The 23,600-nt window shown below is 39.3% G+C and overlaps 1 protein-coding gene across 1 annotated transcript in view; it reads right to left on the bottom strand.

Annotated features, from left to right (window-relative positions):
- Positions 1 to 23,600, bottom strand: part of MED12L (mediator complex subunit 12L) — a 308,809-nt gene that overhangs the window by 47,618 nt on the left and 237,591 nt on the right. The window contains exons 16-20 of the mRNA XM_060011436.1: positions 14,398 to 14,545; positions 10,056 to 10,174; positions 9,247 to 9,390; positions 8,216 to 8,379; positions 4,093 to 4,224 (exon numbers count right to left, since the gene is read on the bottom strand). Of these exons, the coding sequence (XP_059867419.1) occupies positions 4,093 to 4,224; positions 8,216 to 8,379; positions 9,247 to 9,390; positions 10,056 to 10,174; positions 14,398 to 14,545 (707 nt within the window). The remainder of the gene's footprint in view (positions 1 to 4,092; positions 4,225 to 8,215; positions 8,380 to 9,246; positions 9,391 to 10,055; positions 10,175 to 14,397; positions 14,546 to 23,600) is intronic.

Genomic DNA, 23,600 nt, shown 5'->3' with positions numbered 1-23,600 from the left:
ATATGGGGAATACATACATTCTATGAGAGTACAGAAACTATTACATTGTTCCTAAAACTTTATCACACTGTACTTCTCAGCAGTATCTAGAGTTTTTTAAGAGCCTGGTCTACCACATTCAGAGTTACATCTGAAGAAAATGCAGAATATTATAAATTTATAAAGGCAATTAGAAAGCATCCCCTCTAACCCTGCTCTGCAGATGAGGCTGAGGGATGACCTGATTTCAAAGCTCAGATTCCATGTACACTTTGCTATTCTAGCCCAGTTGCTGTGGATAACAAATCCATAAGCCACAATTCACCTTCTCTATTCAAGAGCTCTTTTAAGCAGCAAAGACTCTTTGCCTTTTAGATTAAGTTTTGGCAGCAAATTTATTTGTGATCAAGGCGACACACGTCTTAGTCTTATGCGCCTACATAAACAGTAGCCAGGAATGATTTCCTCAAAAATGAAAAGACATATAGATTCTTCACCCTAAGCTGTTAACATTGACAACTGCTTTAAGAAAATTGAGATTGTTCCGTTCAGTGTTTACCAAAAAGTGACTTTAGACATCCTCCTTCAGAATCACCTCTGGGGCATCTGTTAAAAATAAAAGACTCCTGGGCCTCACTGCAGGTGTACTGAATCTGTATGCTTAAAAAGCAGTCCCAGGACTTCCCCAGTGGCACAGTGGTTGAGAGTCCGCCTGCCGATGCAGGGCACAAGGGTTCGTGCCCCGGTCCGGGAAGATCCCACATGCCGCGGAGCGGCTGGGCCCGTGAGCCATGGCCGCTGAGCCTGCGCGTCCGGAGCCTGTGCTCCGCAACGGGAGAGGCCGCAAAGTGAGAGGTCTGCGTACCGCCAAAAAAAAAAAAAAAAAAGCAGTCCCAGGTAAAACTAAGTACCAAATATGCGTGGAAGCACTGGGCCAAGAGAGAGGACTGAAGCCACCCACTAAGTGGCAGCAAGTACAATCTTCTACACCCTTTTTCTTCGCCTACAACTTATATAAAAACTTGTCAGGGGTTGCTGAAGGATACAAGTTTGCAATCTGAAGTCACAACCTATTCAAAATGACAGAATTATACAGTCCCCAGTGTTTTTAAGAATCTCCCTTTTCCCTGTCTTAACCCTGCCAGGCTGCATATATTCTCACTTGGCAATAGTTCTTAATTTGTTTCATTTTCCCACTAAAAATGAAACAAAAACAAATTTTGCTCTCTGCCGGTTCCCTCCCTAATACCACGTCCCTGGTTTCCTCTACCACCCAATACTCGGAGTCTTTAAGGAAACAGAGTTCTGCAAATAGCAAAGCAGCATCTCTTGTTATTCAACTTTCCATTTAATTCTAACAATCTACCCCTGTCTGTCTTTGGAAACCAGAAGAATTCTGCTTTTCTTTCCTAATTTTTATAAAAGTCAGCCTCACTTTTCGATTAGTATAGAGACTTCTCTCAAGTTGATGCCCTCCTACCTCCTCTGGCAGTTCTTCTGAACTCTGTGGTTCATGGTGAAGTCTCGTGTCCCTGCATTTCTAGGCTTCATATTTCACTTATTACACTCTTTCCAGATGAGCTCTAGGTTTTAGTGAAATGTTAGCTGCCACCTAGGTCACTCTCAAATTCTTAGCACTCTCTGTTGCAGGCGTATATGGAGTTTAAAAAACCCCAAACCAAAACCAAACAAACAAAAACTCAGACATTTTCCTTCTGAAACTTGCATGTATAAGAAAAAACTGATAGAGTAATGAAAGCAACACCACCTTGAGGCCAAAATGACTTATGTTCAAATCCAGGCTTTATCATTTATTAACTTATAATGAGGAACGGCCATTTGTTGATAGGAAAAATCATTTCTACTTCCTGGGGTTGTTGGGAGGATTAAAGATCTTGATGGAAATAACCCGCCATAGTGCCTGGCACAAAGCAGCAGCTCAGACGTGACTAATCAGAAGCAGACGTGACTAATGCTCTACTTCCTCCAAATATGATTCTTACACAACCTTATAGATGATGTTTCTGATCTAATCATTAAAAATGGTCTATTAGTATACAAACAGAAGTCTCTGCATATCTAGCGTCTGTTTGACCATTTTTCGTAATCCCAAGCTACAAATAATGCCTGACTTGAAGGTTTCCTGAGAGAAACGCAGTTCTCTTCCATGGCTTAGTCCAGGAAATTTTAGACGGGTAACCCCTTGTGAAGCCCCATGGTGCTGATGCTAAGTAGCCCCTCAGTTCATGGCTGGTCTCCTGAATCTCCACACAGCCAGTGCGCGTTACTTGAATTAACTCATTTAACATGCTTCACCACGCCGCAGGAGCATTACAGGTCAAATACACCCAACTGTGGCTTCCTTGGGAAATTCACACGGCTGTCGCAAGAACCGACTCTTGTATGAGAAAGCTCTTTGAAAACTGTAAACTGAAACTGAAAGCGCTCTGTAAAGTAATAGAAGAATACGGGGGCGGGGGGGGGGGGCTTCCCTGGTGGCGCAGTGGTTGGGGGTCCGCCTGCCGATGCGGGGGGCGCAGGTTTGTGCCCCGGTCCGGGAGGATCCCACATGCCCCGGAGCGGCTGGGCCCGTGAGCCGTGGCCGCTGAGCCTGCGCGTCCGGAGCCTGTGCTCCGCGACAGGAGAGGCCACGACAGTGAGAGGCCCGCGTACCGCAAAAAAAAAAAAAAAAAAAGAATATGGGGTATTATTATTACAACATTTCTGTGGAAAGATGGTTCCTAAGACCCACTCAGACATTCCATAAGGGATTATTTTGAAACCTAATTCATTTCATAAAGAACATACTTTCACATTTTTCCCTATCAATACCATTAAAAATATCATGGTTTTTGATTTGGTATATATCATTCTTTAAGCAGATTTTTTTTTTTTTTTGCAGTGCCTACTATGAGCCAGACACTCTTCAAGGTACTGGGATAGAGCAATGAAGAAACTAAAGAAAGTTTCTGCTCTCATGAAGCTTACATTCTAGAAGGGAGCCAGACCATAACTAAATACATAATGTATGAAATGGGGAGGGGCAAAGTGCAAAGGTTCAGAGAATGACGGAGACCGGGGGGAGGGGCTATTTCCAGTGCGGTGGTCAGGGAGCTAGAGCCCCGAACGAACTGTGTAAGGGAGCATCACGAGAGAGGTGACAGCAAGTGCAAAGGCCCCAAGGTGGGAGTGTGCTTAGAGTGTTGGGAGACCAATACGGACGTCCATGTGATTAGAATGGACAGAGAGAAAGTGGTGGAAGACAGGACTGGATCCAGTAGATCCTAAAGGCTAGGTAAGGACTTTGAATTCTATTCTGAGTAGATATGAGAAGCCACTGGAAAACTTCAAGTTATTCTTATTTCAAAAGGATAACTTCTGAAGACATGTTGAGAATACACTTAAGAGAGTCAAGAGTGCAAGCAGAGAAACGAGTTAGAAGGACACTACGATGGTCCAACCAAGAGAGGAGCACGGTGGTAGTTGCCAAGCAATGAAGAGTGGTCAGATTCTAGATGTACCTGGGAGGCAGAGTTCATAGGATTTACGAACAAGCTGGATGCAAGATACAACGGAGCAAAGGAAACTGTAATTGACTATTCTTTCCTTGCCTGCTTCCAGATTCCAAATTTATTCTGCCAGCTATTACTGCCCCCTTCCCTCCCCCAACTTAGTTAATCATCTAAATTTCCTCCAACACCATTACGGAAGTACAGACTCTCCAGCACCTGTCTACCTGTCGTGGGTACAAGTGCTAAGGTGCAGAGGATGACAGGGAGTCAGAGATGCTCTGTGAAGTAGGAAGTTCAAGGAGTCAGAGAAGCAAACGCAGGGAGAAAGTAGGTATGCAAACAGTGGGGAGGCAATGTTCCAAGAGAGGTAACAGCAACTGCAAAATACAGAACGTTTTCTCTTATATCAAAACTGCAATCAGAGCTAAACATGCATAGTGATTTGGAATAGGAGGTTAGAGCTACAATGAAAGATAATTCAATAGGAATTCTGGCAGATATAATTAGGATTAACTTTCATTATTCAAACGGATGACAATTTGGTACACAAACAAATATAGGCACAATCCTATTCCTATTCTTTCGACTTTCTTCTACCCACCTGAAGAGGTCTCCGAATTTACTTCTGAGGTGGCTACATGACACATAGAGATCGTAGAGGTAGGCTAAGATGCATCTTTCTGGGGAAGAACATTCTGAGGGGTTCACCACATGCTTTACCACACCACACAATCTGAGGAGAAAAATATATGAAGAAATGAGACACTTTGCTAATATACGTGTTAGCGCTTGGATCTTTTAGAGTGAGAATGTGTCCATGTATTACTCAAATAAGAAAAAAGATACCAGATTGTTAACAGTAATCATTATACCAAGTAAATAACTGCAAAAAATCAGTTTTCTATTATGATATTGAAACACTAAATATTTTTTTAACACTTCAGAAATGCCATTAAGAAATAAAAGAAATTCCTCCGTACAGAAGATACGTAGGGAGGAATCCACCAATAAAGCTGCTGTGACTAGGACACAAAAGTTGTAGGAGAGAATCTCTCATCAGTAAGAAGACTGACAAATTCTGGAAATTTGCAAAGGGCCCCATGTCCACTATGTAAAAGGGCAATCTCTTCGTATCAGTAAGTCTGGGAAATCTATTTTCAAGACCATGAGCTGGTTCTGGCATGAACTTGAAGAATTCATGGTTTGAGGTCACATTCTCCTTGTTTTTCCAAACTAGAAACAAATTTATTTTAGTTTATCTTAATAAGAATTTAAGACCCCTTCTTTTTAGTGACATTCTCCATAAGACTTGTGGTTCAGAAATACCACTATTACTCCAATTCCCCAGATCAGAAAGATGGCCTTTTGGGCCACAATTCATACAGAACAGAAGTTCATACCACACAGAAGTAAACACTAGCGGTCCATCCACCTATCTATGAGTCTGATTCCACTGTCATCTTGCATTCTGTTACAGGGCTCGGTACTACTACAACAGTGTCACAGACGACTCAGATTATTAAAGCTGAAAAGGGCTTTAGAAATCATCTGATTCACCTTCCTCATTCCACAAAGAGGGCTCTGAGCCTCAGAAAGGTGATGTATCTTGCCCACAAGGCAAAGAGCTACTTCACAGCAGATCCAAAAGGAGAACTTAGGTCTCCAGAACCCCAGTCTGGAGCCCTCTCCACTGTTTAGGGGACGGGAGGGAGGCTAGCATGTCAAGGCTGAGAAGGACCCTGGAGTCACAAACATCAGAGGTGGGACCTAGGAAACTATGCAAAGAAATAGCCACGTAGCATCCCAGGCCCTGTGAACTGACATCAGCAGAGGCAGGCAACTGATAAAGGCTGTCAATTATAGCAAAACTGTCCCACAGTTAAGGAGAAAAGTAGATGATTCAATCAGCTGTTACCTATATAAACCAAAAAATTCCAGGTATACCCTGAAAAGCAAAGAATTATTTTGTGATTAAAATAAACAAACATTTATTGAAAGTTTGCTAGGCATTTACTGTATCGCAGTAAATACTGAGTGTTTGTTTCCTCAATAATTTTGTCACTTACTCGAGGTAAGAAAAACATTTTACATTGAGATCCAATATGCTTATTCATATAAGTGCAAAAAAAAAAGAAAAAGAAAAAACCCCCAAATAATAGTTTTGGGGAAAATACTTATCCTTACTCTACATGATAAAGAACAAATATAATAAACTGAATATCAAATATGATTTTATGAACAATAGAACACAAATTTAAAATGTCAAAATAAATGATAATGAAATAAATTCCAAAATAACAAACAAACAAACAAAATACTCGTGAAAACCTATTATATTCATTTCGTGACCAACTAGAGATGGTTCCATACACGGTTTTAAAAAGTATGGTATAAATCAAACAGCATGAATGAGCTCCTAGTTAGAAAGACTTTTAGCAATCTGGGAGATTTATTGGCTATCTGATGTTGGGTACATCACTTCACCTACCACTCCATTTAACAGGCCCGAGTTTCCGTTTCTTGACTTATAAAATGGTACTAATCATTCAACCCTACAGGGTAGTGGAGGGCTATAAAATAGTTCTATATTTCCTGGGTTCTAAGATGGTCATTTCCTTACATTTAAAAATATCAGGGATGTTTCAGATGTCCCTTAGTAATAATCTAAGTGTATATTATCTGTGGCTATGCTCTCATATGAAGAGAAAGCTTACGGTCCACAAAAGCTAAAATATTTACTATCTGGCTCTATACAGAAAAAAGTTTGCTAACTTCTGATCTCAGAGAAGAAAATTGAAGAAAGAACCAAGAATAGGAGAGACAAGGTAGAAGGAAAGATTAGGAAGATATTAACTGAGGTGCCTTCAAGTGGTAAGATAATATTTGCTAGGTGAGGAAGCGTGTAAGTAGAGAAGAGGCCCAGAAATAATAAACTTAAATCAAGCTCAATGTTGGCAGAAGTTTAAGGGCATAAATGCTACTTAAGGCTAAAAGCTGAAGTCAAGAATGTATTTCTCTATGGCCCAGCAATCCCACTACTGGGCATATACCCTGAGAAAACCATAATTCAAAAAGAGACATGTACCACAATGTTCACTGCAGCTCTATTTACAATAGCCAGGACATGGAAGCAACCTAATCGACAGATGAATGGATAAAGCAGATGTGGCACATATATACAATGGAATATTACTCAGCCATAAAAAGAAACGAAACTGAGTTATTTGTAGTGAGGCGGATGGACCTAGAGTCTGTCATACAGAGTGAAGTAAGTCAGAAAGAGAAAAACAAGTACCGTATGCTAACACATATATATGGAATCTAAGTAAAAAAAAAAAAAAAATGGTTCTGATGAACCTAGGGGCGGGACAGGAATAAAGATGCAGACGTAGAGAATGGACTAGAGGACACAGGGAGGGGGAAGGGTAAGCTGGGACGAAGTGAGAGAGTGGCATGGACATATATATACTACCAAATGTAAAATAGATGTTAGTGGGAAGCAGCTGCATAGCACAGGGAGATCAGCTTGGTGCTGTGTGACCACCTAGAGGGGTGCGATAGGGAGGGTGAGAGGGAGATGCAAGAGGGAGGGGATATGGGGATACATATATACGTACAGCTGATTCACTTTGTTATACAGCAGAAACTAACTCAACATTGTAAAGCAATTATACTCCAATAAAGATGTTAAAAAAATTTTTTTTAATAAAAAAAAGAAGAATGTATTTCTCCCCCAAGATTACAAAGTAAAAATGTTTCATCTTAGGAACTGCAGTTAAAGAAAAGCACATATAATTAAGAGACAGCTTCTTTTACAAACTGAATGTAACAACAATTGGATTTAATTTGGTTATGGTTATTGATTTACATGTTTATTACAGAAACATCTTTGAGACCATGAAGAATATTATAAAAAATATTCAAATTAAAAAAAAATAAATCTATGTGTGTAGAATTAACGTGGAAGCTCTTCCTCTTCTCCTAAAAAGCTGCTGTTAAATGGATGACACTCTAGAATAGAGTACATGTTGATTACATGCGCTAGATTACCAAAAAAAGGCACTGTGAACCCCATGTTTCTTTTGAGCCCAGGAGGGTTGCCTTTCTTTTAAGTATATAAAGCTCTGGAGAAAGGAGTCTGCAGTGGACAAAAAGGAGCTCAGAATAGGTTTTCTGACAGCTCATTATACTTCTCTGGTGCCAGTAGCCTCGGCCTCATTTAATGGGGGTGATGTAATTACTTCGCCCAACTCCCTAACAGTAGTAGAGAAAACCTCAGCCTACAATTCACACAAACCGAAGAAAGACTAAGAATCAAAAAAGTCATTTATTCTAGATTAACCCTGGTCAAAAATTTCCTTTAATTTATAAAAGAAATAAAATTGAAAAGGTAAATCTATAAGATGATGTATGTGCAAAGCTTATTTGGCGTTGGATTCTCCAAACAGAAACTGAAATTACATGAGCGAAGAAGCAGTCACTTATTCACCATCCATAATAAGCCAGGATGCTGGGTAGCAGAAATGACAGCAACTAGGGGGAGCGAAGTAGCCACCAGGCAGGCAGGCAGACTTTTCATGCTTTCATCTCCTTTCCGATAAACGTTTCCTGGCACAAGCATTCCTTAACTGTGTTATACCTTTCTATGAAACAAACAGTACTATTTTTGTCTTAAAACCACTATCATATTTCATCACAAATTACACATTCTAGGGTATACCAACCCTTCAAACACCTGGGCCGTCTGATCGGGATTCAGGATCAGACAACTGTGGTATCTCCTGAGAACGGCCACAATGCAGACACACAGTCCCGTTGTGTAACTTCCTGCCAGGCTGGAGGATTTCAGGAGCAGTTCGGCTTCCACAACACTCAGTTCATTCAGGAGCTACAATGGGAGAAAAGATCGAAGAAAAATGTAGCTGCCAAAACAAATAGGAAAGACGTTTATCTTTACAAACCACGGATATATTGAGTCATTCTAAAACTACTTGATCTCCTTCCTTGTCCTGCCCCAGGAACATGCACATATACAACCACAGTCTCAGCACCCCGATGAATTAACTGGTTTTTATTTTTAATACTTTATCAAATTATAGAGTTTTCCTTCTGTCTGGGCATCACGGTCAATGCAATCGAGAGGTACCCAATACTGAAACAGTTATCAAAATTTTATAGTGGTCCAAAGTTCTGGACTGGATAGTTTCAGAGAAGAACATCCCCACCTCTGACTTTTTGTCCACTTGCCCCTCCTTTTCAATAAATGGAAGTTATTTATCATCATTTTCTTATTATTAACAAAGCTAACACCTCCAATAGAATAAGTAAAAGAAACCAAGTTTTATGTCTACTCACTAGTGACATAACAAATGAACTCAAGTATGTGTGTAAGAAAAATAGTGAACAAATTAATAATGTTTCATATTTTTTGCTCTTCCCTAAAATATACTCTACTATAAATAGCAAACAAACTTTCACCTTTCCCTAAGCAAAAAACAAAAGACAAACAAGAAATACCCTCAAAGCTCTCACGTTTTAAAGTGACTATTACTATATTTCAGCACAAATTATAATTATTTAGTTGAAAATTATGAACGCAGATGCAATTAAAATGCTAGTTGAAAATGCTAGCTGAGTACTGTTGACTCAGAATGTTTCAACTATTCAAAAATGCACTGGGTGGCTCATTTTAAACTGTACAATGCCTAGTAGGTTTGCCTTCTGCAAAAAGAGAGAAGCAGGATCCCTTTGACACCTGTATTGCAAAGTCAATGAGGCCATTGATATTCAGTGCTGGCTCCATGAGATCAAAGATGAGTTGAATATGGTGAGCCAATGGGAGATGGTACGATGTTCCTGATGCAAAGCTTGTGATTTGTTCCAGCACGTTGTTAGAGATCTGTGCCAAAAAAAAAAGTGAAAGTAATCGTAAGACCAACAGTCCGAATAACTTTTATTTATTAAATTACTTCAATTTTGTAGGTAAGAAACGTGAATTTATACGTGATTCTATTTAGAAGTTGAAACATACTTCTACAGAAGACAAAACCATGTACAAATGCAATAATATCCTTAAAACAACTATAATTTGAAGAAATAAGCTGAGTTGTCATTCAGATCTACGCCCAACTCTCCTAAAGGCAGAACAACAATAAACGCTAATTAATTTCCAGATGACATCTATTTGACTATCAATGGATTTGTAAAACAAAAGAGATTTGGTTTCTTCTCAATGGCATAGTAATTTTTCTTCAGTCATCAACAGATTTCTCCCTTATCGATAGCAATGTAGGACTAAAATGTAATAATATAAGTACTGCATTATAGATTATTTTATATAGTGTTGATTATTATCATATGGTAAAAATATTTCCATGATAAAAATTAATTCCTCTGAGGAAGGCAACCTGACACTTAAAATTGAACTGCTTGATAGTTTAAGACGCTTCCAAATATGTTTAAAAAATGTATTTGTGAAACAAGCAAAGCCAAAAACATATATTGCATGAAAAAGATTTTTAAGGAAATATCCCAAATGCATAATAAAACAGCTTTAATGGCTACCTGAGATGTCACTTGATGTTGATCAAAATATGAAAGGAGTTGAAGTTTTGTGAACACAGTCTCCAGTGTTGGAAATGCCTCCTGTTTGCTCTTCCTGGCTTTCTGTCCTTCATCTCCAACTAAATAAACACACAGTAGGCACATTATTTTCCATTTAATTGAAGCTCTTGACTTTAATGGATACTTTTTATTGAAGTATAACATACGAATGGAAAATTGTACAAACTTACTGAATTTCTACAAAATAAATTTATGTAATGAGACTCAAATCACAAAATCACGTACCAAAACTCCAGAAGCCCCCTCAGGTTCCCTCCAGTCACTTCTCCCTCCTCAGAGAACCAAGATCCTGACCTCTAATGGCTTGGATTAGTACTGCTCACTTTGGAACTTTATACAAATGGAATCGTATGATACGTACTTTTTACATCTGGCATCTTTCACTCAAAATTACGCTTCTGAGATTGATTCATACTGTTGAGGTAGTTTTATTTTTTTTCTAAAAATTAACAATTCTTGGGACTTCCCTGGTGGCGCAGTAGTTAAGAATCCGCCTGCCAATGCAGGGGACGCAGGTTCGATCCCTGGTCCAGGAAGATCCCACATGCCACGGAGCAACTAAGCCCGTGCACCACAACTACTGAGCTCAAAGAGTAGCCCCACTCGGCGCAACTAGAGAAAGCCCACGCACGGCAACGAAGACCCAACGCAGCCATACGTACATAAAATTATAAAAAAAAAAAACCAAAAACAATTCTCACTTATGTACTATATCTAAACTTTTGGCTATTAATGAGAAGTCCCTCTATAAACGTTTCTTACCCACTGGCTTTTAAAATACGCTATCAACAATGAATGGGGGGAAAAATATCACCGAGGCTCACATTGATATAATAGGAAAAACTTCACTGGCATTTTCTTAGGAGATTCCCAAACAGTTTAGTATGTAAAAAAGGAAATTTACACAATTCCTAACTTTTTTAGGGGTAGAAAGGAATTAAATGTCTCCACCTTAATGGAAAAGTGCTACCTTTATCAATTTAGTATAAAGAAGTTTGAAGAAAATATCAATAAGAAATACTATAAACATTGCTTATTCCAGAGGGACTCTTGCTCTTTCATCTCTAAGGATAAGATCCAGAAATAATTAGGTCCTATTTTAAAATATTTTTAATATATGTATTTACAAACACAAATCTAAAAACAAAAAGGAAATGTTGGATTATACGATCTCCACGAAAGATCATTTCCAACACTATGATTCTAAGCAGTCAAAGGCTACTGAGAAAAAAGCCCTCTTACTCACATCATCTTATTTGGGAAAGTTTAATTTGGGGAACAGAGCTCACTTTACTGATTTTTCTATTAAAGATTCAAGAAGGATTTCACTAAACTCAAAAGGCTTTGCTAATGGCAAATGGAATGGATTTAGAAAATAACAAGAAAGGAGACTTCTCTTTCAACAATAAGCAGTTGTGGTTTATAGATAGGCAAAAGACAAGCAAAAAACCCAGGCTGTTGTTTCCTAAGACAAACAAACTTAGAATTAAAAGGTGCTGAGTAACATAAGGTACAAGATTGTGTGTCACTTTTGTCAAATATCACCAAATGTAACGCAAATAATAAGAAAGGAGCTCATGAAACCTACTTGTTTTTCAGCATCTATTCTCAAAGGTACAAGTGGCATTTTGCCTTCAATACAGCTGTTCGCATGTCATGAGCATGTGTAAAATATCCAAGTTTTGAATTTTTCATTTACTAACATCATTAGTCCAAGGCTGAAAACTTACACCAATAGTCTTGGGTACCATGAGCTTTGGAAGTGAAGTTAATATATTTATTCAGTCCTTCCTGGGACCAAAACCAAGTCTGTTACCAAGAAAAGTAACAGACTGGAGGATATGGATCCAGCACAAGAACTCACAAATACCTCTTTTTTTGGTTTCTCTATATTAATAGGCTCTGTTTACTTACACATAGCTAACTTCTCAAGACCTCTTATAAAAAAAGATGCAATTGACTCTTGGCAATTTACATTCACTTTGAGAGAAAAATTTAAGAAATTAGTGGTGGTTCTCAAAGGAATATTTTAATGACATTTACATAGATAACAGTATAGTCATAATTCATAGATTTTCATCTGTTTTATGTTAATTTGCTTTCGTAATATATATTATTGCTCTCTTGTTGCTTAATTTTGATTTTCCTTTTTTTTCTTTTTTTTTTTTTTAAATCTCTAATCCTGGAAGTTCTGACTTTTATTGGTATGGTAAAACTTCATTAATGTTTTGAAAATTTACACCCAAAGGTGACTAGTCAATGTAAATGTAAAATGAGATTTGAACATGTTCAACTGGAAATGTCATTTCAGCTTTAGATTATAAATCTCCCCCCGCCCCCAGGCAAGGTCCGGTTGCTCTGAGAGCACTCCTAATGAGTTCCTCAAAATCATGTTTTTATGTGTAGCCAGAAATCAAATACATGCTAAGACAACTTCTGTTTTCCTGCCTCACCAGCCTCTTTATCAGAAGGCAGCTCACCACATCCCAAATTAACAAACGTATTTCTGGTTGAGGAGTTTTATCTAAAACGTGGGAAAGACAAAAATCCCCACAGAAGATGACCCTCTCCTCAGGGGTACATCTAGTACTGTACCGGATACCTCAAAAATGAGCGTGGAACAACAATGATTTTCTCCTGGTGAGTTCACGAGCAAGAACTGCCTATTTAAGAGACTGGTACAAAGATAGGACAGACAATAGTCTAGCATTTTAAAAAACTTCATAAAGGAAGGAAGTAGACTCAGCAGAAAAGGATACCGTGTTGCTTCCTTCCCCGTGCCACCCCTCTCAGCGTCCCCAAACCAAACATTCCACAGGACCTGAAAAGACTCTCTAAAAGTAATTTAGGCAAAAGCCCATATTACTGACCCTTCTAAAGGACACAGTGTCCATCCCATTCCCAAATATACAAAAAGTAGCTTCAAATATACTTTGCTAGCTAGTTGCAGGGCTTTGGGATTCAGCCCATTTCCTCTTTTCTCTAACAGAGAAAACAGCAAAACAACAGATCAACAGTTTTTTTAGAGCAGTTCTTTACCCCTCCCCAATCTCAATAATGACAACAGTGTTTCATTTCCCTTCCACAACCTCATGGCGCCTGTGTAGCACTAACTCTTTAAGAGGCCACAGAAGTGAGTTAGGGAATGTGATGCAAATAACACGAAGGTAGCCTTCCCACTGTGTTCTAAGACATCAGGCACCCAAAACACACATTCAGACTAAAAACACTTCGCCCTGCCCTCGTACCTTGTTTCTGCACCTGCACCCTTACTGATGGAGAGGAAAGAGAGCTATTTGCAATAGTTATATCTGTCCTTTTCTGTGGGAAAGATCTAGTGTGGGCAAGCTCTAGTAATTCAGCCGGTTAAAGTCCTAAAGACTGGTCCCCTGTGGAGAGGTTCGTAAAACAGTATTTATTTTGTACTGAACAAGACAGCAGGGTTCCTAGAGGTGGTTTATGCCCTGTGTAGGAAGCGTGCTGTTCGCACAGGGAAAATCCAAACTTTTTTTCCCCATTATATTATTTAAGTAACAGAGAGATAAATACCAGTGGTGGTAGTGGAGTATACATAATGATAGCATACTTTAAATCGTATGACTGTCTAATAAAATAAAGAAACTTTGAAGAGTAATTAGGCAAACGTGACGTGGATAATTACAAAGTTCCAATTATGTTATATGGTGACATAATACAAAGGCATAACTTCACTGTAAGAGCTGTGTAAAAAGCTTGGTGACAGAGCATCCCAAGTAAAGGCATTATGGAGTAAAGACCCAGTTTTCTTTTTACTTGAAATCGTTTGGAGACGTGGGTAGCCTCCCCTACCTACTGCAATTATTCTTCTGAATAACGTAAGAAAAGATCGGCCACTACTATGCCATGATTTTTAATCATCATGTAAACATGAGTACCCAGAGCCAACTATAAGCTTGAAAAAGGATGGAACTGGGGGAATGGACCTCTTCCAGCCTAAGGGTTTTCCAACTCATTCTTCAATACTTTATGTATGACTGCTGTGGAAAATTTGGGAAATACGAAAAGAAGAGGAGCAAATGAAATCACCTCTATCTATCTAGAGAAGGTGCTATTTTCATGCAAGCATTACTATAAATGGGACCAAGGCCTTAAAATTTCAATGTGCTTATTCATATTTCAACGTGACAGTCATTCGGGGGAGGAAACCCCCTGCTGACAGTGCCATGTACGACTGTGATAAAGACCGTGCTGAGGGGAAGACAAACGACAGCACAATGGGGGCAAACGCATTAGGGCTCTTTACCCCCGGTCTCTGTGGTGCTCTTCTTATTTAGGATTTTCAAAATATCTTTGGTAATTTTCTTCAACTGATGCCTCGCTTCTTCACGCTCTTTGCCCACTCCATAAAGAAGGATTGTGCGCTGGTTATACTCATGACTTGAAGATTCATCCTGAAAAACAGAAAATGCATTCTGAAACCCCTGTTTAAAGGATGGGGTTCGTGGACATGATATGCGCTGACCACAGCAGCTCCATGCTGGCTCGTGCGGTGGTGGCATCCCGCCCACCTTTCAATTCACCTCAACCTCCACTGGCAACACCCTTGTTTTTCCAGTTTGGAACTTGCTAAAGTAAAAAAAAAAAAAAAGTGCCAACTGACCTGAAGTCTTAATAGAAGCAGTTGATGTGGGCGTACCTTACAGAGTAAGTTTTGACTCTTGATTGTTTAAAATTTAACATGGTATTAATTTCACATCCTATTACATACTATCTAGTTTAAATTTTTCCTTATGGAAAATGTTATTTCTTAGCAAGCTCAGTTTTCTACATGCATTAAACATCATTAAACATTTTATATTTAGAAAAAAGAGGATCCTCAAGTACTTTTATTACAAAAAAAATTCCATTTACTTCCAATATGACTGTGTGAGACACATGTGTATTTCTTTCCAAATGGAAAACGACAGACAGCATGGGTCTCATTAGGTGTGAGGAAAATAGCTGGAAATGCAAACACGTTCTGACACTACCTTCCTCTTCTGGACCACCTTCCCACACCTGCCCCACAGACACAGTGAATTCAAGCACTATTTTTCTCACAAGGGAAAGGAAATTACTTAGTCACACCATCACAAAAACAAACACACCGCTAAACACATTCTTTAGCCAGAGTTAAAGAGTCCAGGATGTGTCCTCTCTTATGCCTGGTTTTGAATTTTTCTATCTAAATTTCTCTCTTGGATCCTATACTCTTCCATTTTCTTAGTGAAATTCCTAGCTCTACGTTTCAGTTCGTCTCCTTTTCTTACCATTTGTACATGTTTGCCCATGCGAGGTACTTACTCTCCCTAACAGTATCTATCCCTAAGGAGCTCACGTGCGAAAAGTTTTGTCCCAGGGAAAACAAACTGCACTGTGTGCACGTAAATTAGTAATGGCTGCAAAAAAGAGCAAAGTCCTTGTGACCTGGAGGACGACAATGTTCAATTTGGAGTACTCCACGTGTGTACTCTGCACAAAGTAGCATTTTGCTTCTTTAGCCTTGAAGTAAGAGCCTGTTTCTTCTCAGTTTCTGTCACTGTTCTCTCAGTCTCTTTTTGTCATGCTGTCTTTCTCTCTCCTGCCCGCATTCAAAGCACCACTTCTTGCACCGGTTCCTTTTTTTTATAACATTCTATCAGAAATATACATTTGCATACTCTGCCAATCTATCTTGCTACCAAGTCCCCCGATAATTAATATTTCAGGTTGTTCAAACCGAGTAAGTCTTTTCTAGAAGCTGTTATTTAATAACTTGAGTTTCAAAATCTCCTCCGAAGTTTCAAAAGGCAGACCTAACCACAGGACAAAGTTGACATAGGTAGTGATTGCTATATCTCAGTGACCTGAGCTACTTTGTCAATCTCCAATTTTTGTTGTCATCACACAGTATTACTGATATACTTCCTGGTGGGGTGTGTACATATAGGCAAGCCCTATAAAGGGGACAGAAGGGCGATGAGGAAACTGCACAAAACTCAGATGTCAGTCATGTGCCCTGTCATGTCATGTGACATGTGATTGTTTTCAGTTAAGGCACCTGTCAAATGGTTCTAACGTAAACCTGTTGTGTGAGGGGTGATGGAAAGATGTTAGCAACAGCTGTTTATAGAGTACCTACCTACAGCAAGACAAGATACTAAGAACTCTGAGAAAATGCAAGGATGAATGTTCCCTGATTTAAGGAGTACAGCTTCAGTATCATAGAGATAGCACCTGCAGCGTTCGAACCCCAAACAGGGATGGTGACGGAAGGTATCCTGGAAAGACCCATGTGTTCTATGAACACGGGGTACTGTGGCTTCATATTGGCCCAATAACAACCCGAGCTCAGGGTAAGAGAGAGCTGTGCCTGCGTCCAGGGTGTGTCACCTGCCAACGCCATGGCCCAAGATAATGAGCCTTTTTGAGCCTCAGATTCTTCCTCTGAAAAACGGTTAACACTACATACCTTATAAGGTTTTGGTGAGAGTGGGGATCTGTCTGTAAAATGCTTAGTGGCATATCAGACACAGCACCCCCTGCTGTCCATTGATATTACTGCACCTCCACGCCTGCCCTGCAGGCACCCCACAGCCACGCTGTGCTGCATTGCTCAACATTTCCCGAAGGTGCCGGGCACTTCCTTCCTTTGCTGGTCTCCTCCCGCCACCTGAAATACTCTCAACAGCCTCAAGTGCACGTGTGGAAATGCTATGCATGATGACAGCGTCAGGTCCCTCCCTCTGTCAACTCACTTTAGCGAAAGCCCTCACTGCAGAGGGAGGTGTGCGGACAAGCGACTTTGGAGCATTTATCACTGTGTAATTCACCTATTTTCTAGGTATCTGTTTAATGTCTGTCTTCCTCACTAGACCATTCACATTTATATTTTCCTTAATGGCACTGACTAGGCACTTAATATTTGTTGAATGCATGAAATAATGAGTAAACAAGTGGATTAATGAAGAAACATGTGACTAAAAGAATAGGGCAGGGATGAAGAAAAAAAAAAAAACTAGTTTAGTAGGAAACTTAACCTGATAACTAAGTGTTTAAAAAAACTGAAGAGGAAAAATGAAAGGCAGAGAGAAGTTTAGACCAAAAAAGTCTGTAGGGTGTAAACTAGGTCTTAGTGGTGGGAATAAAAAATAAGAAGCAAAATCAAGAGGTATCTGAGGAAGTTAGGAAAGGATCAGGCACCTGAGTGAATGTGCATCTCACTGGATTTCAAGACGGACTCACTAGATACAATTTGTTGGGGTCCGGGCGGGGACGGGGAAGGAGTAGGTTATAAGGGGGGAGCTCATAAATTCACCGTTAGGTGAGAGGAATTCAAGGGGTAGGTGGAAATGTATTACAAATGTCTAGCAGGTGGTTTGACGGCAGGTCTAATGCAGAAGTGACAGCTTACGGATAAGAGCACTATGTAACTGGAAGGCATTCAAAACCTCCATGTTCTCTTTGGGCAGGGGTTGGGAGGGAAAACAGCTGCAATAGTGAAGGGGATAAATAAACCATCAAATGATGGACACACACTCTCCATAGTTAACAAATAAGCAGACAAGTCAAGGTCACAAAAGCGAGGGAAGGGACAGTTAGCAACAGGGGTCATCAACAGTGTTGAATACAGTTAAGAAATCACAATGGGGCTTCCCTGGTGGCGCAGTGGTTGAGAGTCCGCCTGCCGATGCAGGGGACACGGGTTCGTGTCCCGGTCCGGGAAGATCCCACATGCCGCGGAGCGGCTGGGCCCGTGAGCCATGGCCGCTGAGCCTGCACGTCCGGAGCCTGTGCTCCGCAACGGGAGAGGCCACAACAGTGAGAGGCTCGTGTACCGCAAAAACAAAAAACAAAAAAAACCAAACAAAGAAAGAAAGAAAACCACATGTGTGAACCTCAAAAGAGAAGTTTCTCTAGAGTGGTAGGGGCAGAAGGTAGGAAACAGGAGGTTTAAGTAAGAGCAGATGGTGAAATGGTGAAGGTGTGGGAAGTAAACCACACTTACTAGTAGTTGGGTATAAAGAACAATGGCTTGAGAGAAAAGTGATCATTGTATTAGGATAACCAATGACAAACTGGTTTCAAAGCTATGCTTCAAATGAGTCTCCATAAAGGAAATCCGGACTGGAGGGCAGATAACTGACAAAGGAGATGGGTAACAGTGACCTCTTGTCTGGATTAACTTCAAAAGACCAGGACATCTTTCCACTTAACCACAGACAAAAAAGAAAATTGGTGAAAATACAGGGAAATCTGGAGGTGAAGAAGTGAGGAACTTGAAGATGCTTGTATTAGTTCATTGGCTCTGTTATGTTCAGGGAATTGGGCCAGAAGCAAAGGAAAGCCATGAGGTGAGAGTAAGGGGATGGAATTAAAAAGCAAGAGAAGCCTGCAGTTAGCTGGGCGGGGTGGTGGGGGGAACCACCGGTCAACCTCCATATGGGGCATGACGACTGTGTTTCTGACAGTTAACATTTTTCAGGGAAACCGTGAGAGCCGTTACTCGTCTTCAAAGAGGAAAGGCAAACACGTTTTCAAAGCAACTCTTTTTCAATAGCCTACAAGATTGGTTTACATCAATTTTTTGTGCATGTAGAAAATGCACAAGTCTTTAAATAGCAACTTATACATGAGAATAAGGTCAATCTCAGAAAATGGACCAAATGTATCCAAAGGTATCAATGAGTTCTCCTCTTTAAACTAGGTATTAAAACACCCTCAAGTTGCATAGTTGTAAAGATCAGTACCAAAGAATTATTCTCTTGTTGATACCCTGAAGGACACGTTTGTGGGGTGGAGAAAGAATCCATAGGAGAGTCCGTGGAAGTCTAGCTAACCCCTTTCACGCTAGCCCCCTGCTGTCCTTGGGTTAAACAGGTCACCCCCCACCCCGAGTTCTGAACATCTCATCCTCCAGATCAATCACTTTCTTTCTTCAGATAATATCTCACACTCACACTTAATCGATCTTTTAAAAACTTAGGAGGATGCACATCCAAAAACTCTGGAAGGATTGTTGTACCACAGAAATTAAAAGATGTCTCTTGAGCCAGATGTCCTGAAAAGGGAAAACTTGGAGTTAACTGAAGGCTGATATTAGTCATCTTCATTTCTTTGAAATGAGTGATTAGAAATGTTGCCAAAACGTGTGTGTGTGTTCACAAGGATGCCATAATGGTGGTGAGATTATCAGAGCCATGTACTCTCCTTTCCCCTCCAATCATTATTTCTTTCAGCTGAAGCTTTCAATGTACCACGTTATTCTGTTTAGAATAAAATAAATTCAAATCAGTGTTACAGCAGTAATAAGCCTTGGGCTGGTGGGGGGCGGGGGGAGATGGGCGTGCACACTGTGGAGAGGCTGTGTGAAAGGAACAAGGAGATCAGTAGCTTCTCAGTATAAATACACCTGGCCTGGAGTAACTCTTTCTAATTCAAGAAAATCGGAGACTCCTTTACTTAGATTTGTGAAGGAAAGCTTTGTTCAAAAATAGCTTATAGTCCCCAGTGTGGCCAAAATGAGGCCTTTATCCAACGAACTCAGAGCATCCTAGGAGCGTAACGGCCGTCAAGCAGTTTAACGGTATATACTAGTCCTCTACTTCCAAGCGGAACACTCAAGACAAGGCTGACAAATAACTGCATCACCAGAGGTAGTATTCTTTTCTTGCTAAATACCGCAATGCCCAAGACTCCTTGCTTTTGGAATTTATCTTATAGCTAACCTGAATTTGTACGCGCTAACAGGTAAAGCCAAGCTAGATGACGTAAGAAGTGCCTTAGAATGCATGTGCTCCATCCAAACCTTCACTAATGTCAAAATGACTGCATCTCAAAACTGTAAGATGTTGGAACTAAAACAGCCTAAGAGCTCATCCAGTGGCTTAATTACCTCTCCATCCTTCTGTCCCAACCCGGTTTCACAAGGACCACAGGGTCCTTCCATTTCAGGGCATGGCCCTCTCTGTTCACAGTAATCCTATTTGAAGCAAATACATATTTTCAGATAAACAGACTTGATAAAATAAAGAAACCAATTAAACCACTTGCATGTAAAAATTCTAGGGTATATAGAATTACTTCACTTTTCCAGTCATCCTCCACTGAGTAAATACTATTAGAGAAGGTTTACAGATAGGTGTGGTTGTGAGTTAAAATCAGAGGAAAGAGAAAGTTAATTTAGATCAAGAACTGGAGCCTTTCATTTACCCCTCAAATCCCTAGTCATAGCCCTTTAGGAATCTGGAAATATAAATTCTCCATAAAGTAGCATGAATTAGTGTTCCTTTAGCATGGCATATTAATTTGCTGAAAATAGTCATGATTTTTCTTTTTTTTTTTCCAAAAGCCTTGTTTCATCCAAAGGTCTTAGAAACACTTCACAAACTTCCTTTAAAGTTGACAATCTGGTGTGAAGGCAAGCATGACTCCTATCTTCTTAAAAGTGTAGCCATTCCATTCATGGCATTGACCTCTTACCGTTGGGCCTCAATGTAGGGGTGGGGCATGTAGGGAGGGGTTGTGGAGACAGTGAGATGGGGAAGATTTTTGTACACAGTGGTCACAGATGCAGGCTCTGGAATCAGACAGTATGAGTTGAACAGGATCTCTAACTTCGCTGCTCTGCTCCTTAGTTTCCATCACCCAGAGAATAGAAACAAGATGATTATCTACTTCACAGAACAGTTGAGATCATAAAAGGTTAGTTAATTCGTGACAACATAAGAAATCAAAAGTTGGCTGTTACTATTCTGAAGTGTATGTAGCATAAAAGGTTTTTCAGAAAGTATGCTGTCTCTCTAAACCAACAAATAAGTTAATCTTCTAAAAGTATAGCATCAAAGTGACACCTCTAGATGACTAACAGATGGGGATCATCACGTGACTGACATTTCCAACTGAAATTACCCAAATTCATAGCTTGATTTCAAATCCATAATGCCAACAAAATTCTCAGGTAGTTTAAGTCAGTGGTCTTCAACCTTGAGTGTGTATGAGCACCACTTGGAAGGCTCATGTGAAACCACAGGTGAGGGGTGCATTCCTGAGTTTCTGATCCACTGGGGCTAGGTTGGTGCCCAAGAAAGTGCATTTCTCCTGATTCCCCAAGTGACGCTGAGCTGCTGTTCTGTACTTTGAAAACCATCCTTGAAGATTACCTAACCTACACAGAGACAGACACACTCAAAACTCAGAAGAAAGAAATAACCAAAACATATGTTCACAGCAAAGACACCTACCCAAGTGGATCTGCTGGTAACAGAAGGACACTACAGTTGGAAATATCGTACGAGTGTGTACACATGCGTGAGTGCCCACACTATTTACATAAAGGTAGTAGTGATTCCACAGTCCCTTCATTTAATGATATATTTCCCCCAAAAAACAAAAGCAAAGTCAAAAGAAAAGTAATAATAATTTGTTTATATTTAAATTCTACTCAAGAAAAGCATGAAAGACACTATATAATAAGCCTGGCAATGGATACAACTGTTTCTCTTTCTTAATGTAATTTTAGAATCTTAAAATTTATAATGGGGGGAAACTGTGTCGCCTACAAAGAGTTGCTCAAACACAGATTTAAAATACTGACATTATTAACCAGGAAAAAAACAAAGAGCAAGAAACCTAACATCCCTAACGAGCACACATTAAGAGTTAAAATGTGATTACTTGTTAAAAGGCAATATATCACCCAGTGTTGAGCACATGTGTTTCCAGGTAAATGAACATCTGAGAAAGCAAGTTTGCAACCTTCTCCAGGAAGCAGACGTTGACAGGCTTGATCTCCACTTGGATTTATCATTTTCATGGGAAATAACCCAAAGAACTCACAAAGCATCAACTCTATGGCAGGTTTCAGTAAAAAGCCACAAGATTTTAAATTGCTTTTTAAAAGATGACTTCTCACCCACGCTGCCCCATATTTCCCAAGGAAATAAAAGCAGAAGTCCTAAAAGCAGCCAGACAGAAACACAGCGTCTGCATAGCTTTGAGTCCACGGTGTCTGAAGGTAATTTCTGATTGTGAAGTCTTCTTCCTCTCTCCCTCTATTTCTCTCCAGAACACTCCAGACCTTACTGATGAAAGCTCAGAAGACTGTCTATCATAAAGAGTGTAAACAGCTAAACTAAGACATTAAAAGGAAAATAACCAGATGCCACTCTGCAGGTTTTATTAACTACCACATACTGGATACATTCAAATCCTTCAGAATCAACAGAGTAACCAGGTAACTTTATCTCTAGAAGTATTTGACAAGTATATGTATTTGCACTATGATGTGTGTGTGAGTTTTTTCAAGTTTTCTTAAAGTTGGAAAACTTTAATAGCAATATCATTGCAGGTACTTATATGGGATATAAATTAAAATACAAGCTGCATTAACGATGTTAGAGATAACCATTAACTTCTTCACTGAAAAAAAAAAAAATTTACACAGAACATGGAAATAAAATTCAAATGGTCTTACTTATTTTACCTTGAGTGTAAAATGAAATTTAATATAGATAGAGGGAGCCGAAATTCTCAATATCAAGAATACTTATTAAATAAGTTACAGTCTACGCAAAATGAGCATTCCCAAAGTAGAATTTCCAAAACCATCAGGGCATAAACAAAGGCAAGTAGCAGTAGCAAGGAAGGTTAAATCAGTGATCTTGTGTCAAATACTAGGGTTTATTTAGGTTTGTTTGTTTGTTTGATTTTTTAAGTTAAACAGGTGAGGAGGTATTGAAAATTGAAGCCATATTGTGACATGAATCTTCACTTGTTCTACTTTCAGTAATTAAAGGATGGAAAAAAGAATTCCACTGACATTTGGGGGAACTTAGCGCTGCCTTTGCTATATTTAAATCTTTTAAATGGAAGGATTTTTTTTTAATTTAGATATTTGTACTCTAACATTACCATGTCATATTTAGGAATAACACTTTACATAGAATCAATTCCATTTGTTTTTGATGAATTAAAATTTTACAAATTTCATTTTAAATTTCAAAACTTAGATGCCAAATAATGTATTCAAGTCAAGTGTTAATTTCCTTTATAGCTGCCTGTTGTGGTATAACAACCTATGGAACCAGACAAGGACATGATTTTGGTATTTTATTTTAATCATATACACTCTATAAATCTAGAAAGTATGCCCAGGCTGTTTTGAGGAATGCCATCTGATGACTACATACAGAAGCCATTTCCTTATTTTTTTTAGCATTTAAAAATTTGCACTGAATGATATTCAAGAAAACATATGTAAAACCTTAAAATTTACTGAGCAAAGTTGGAAAAGAGATACACATGGGTTAAAATATTTGGAGCTAAAGAATAGTCTCTATGAGGCTGATTTTCGAACGGATGACTGAGCAATAGAGAAGCAGAAATACCTTCCAATTATAAAAGGAAAAAAATGTTTTCTGCTTTTTATTTATTTAACAACAATTTTTCCACAAGTGATGTTATACCAATTTCTTTTCACTTTTTACT

This window comes from Delphinus delphis, chromosome 4, assembly GCF_949987515.2.
Source record: "Delphinus delphis chromosome 4, mDelDel1.2, whole genome shotgun sequence".
In the NCBI taxonomy this organism is placed as follows: Eukaryota; Metazoa; Chordata; class Mammalia; order Artiodactyla; family Delphinidae; genus Delphinus; species Delphinus delphis.
Note: the sequence above shows the minus strand (reverse complement) of the source record. Positions and strands in the feature narration are given on the sequence as shown.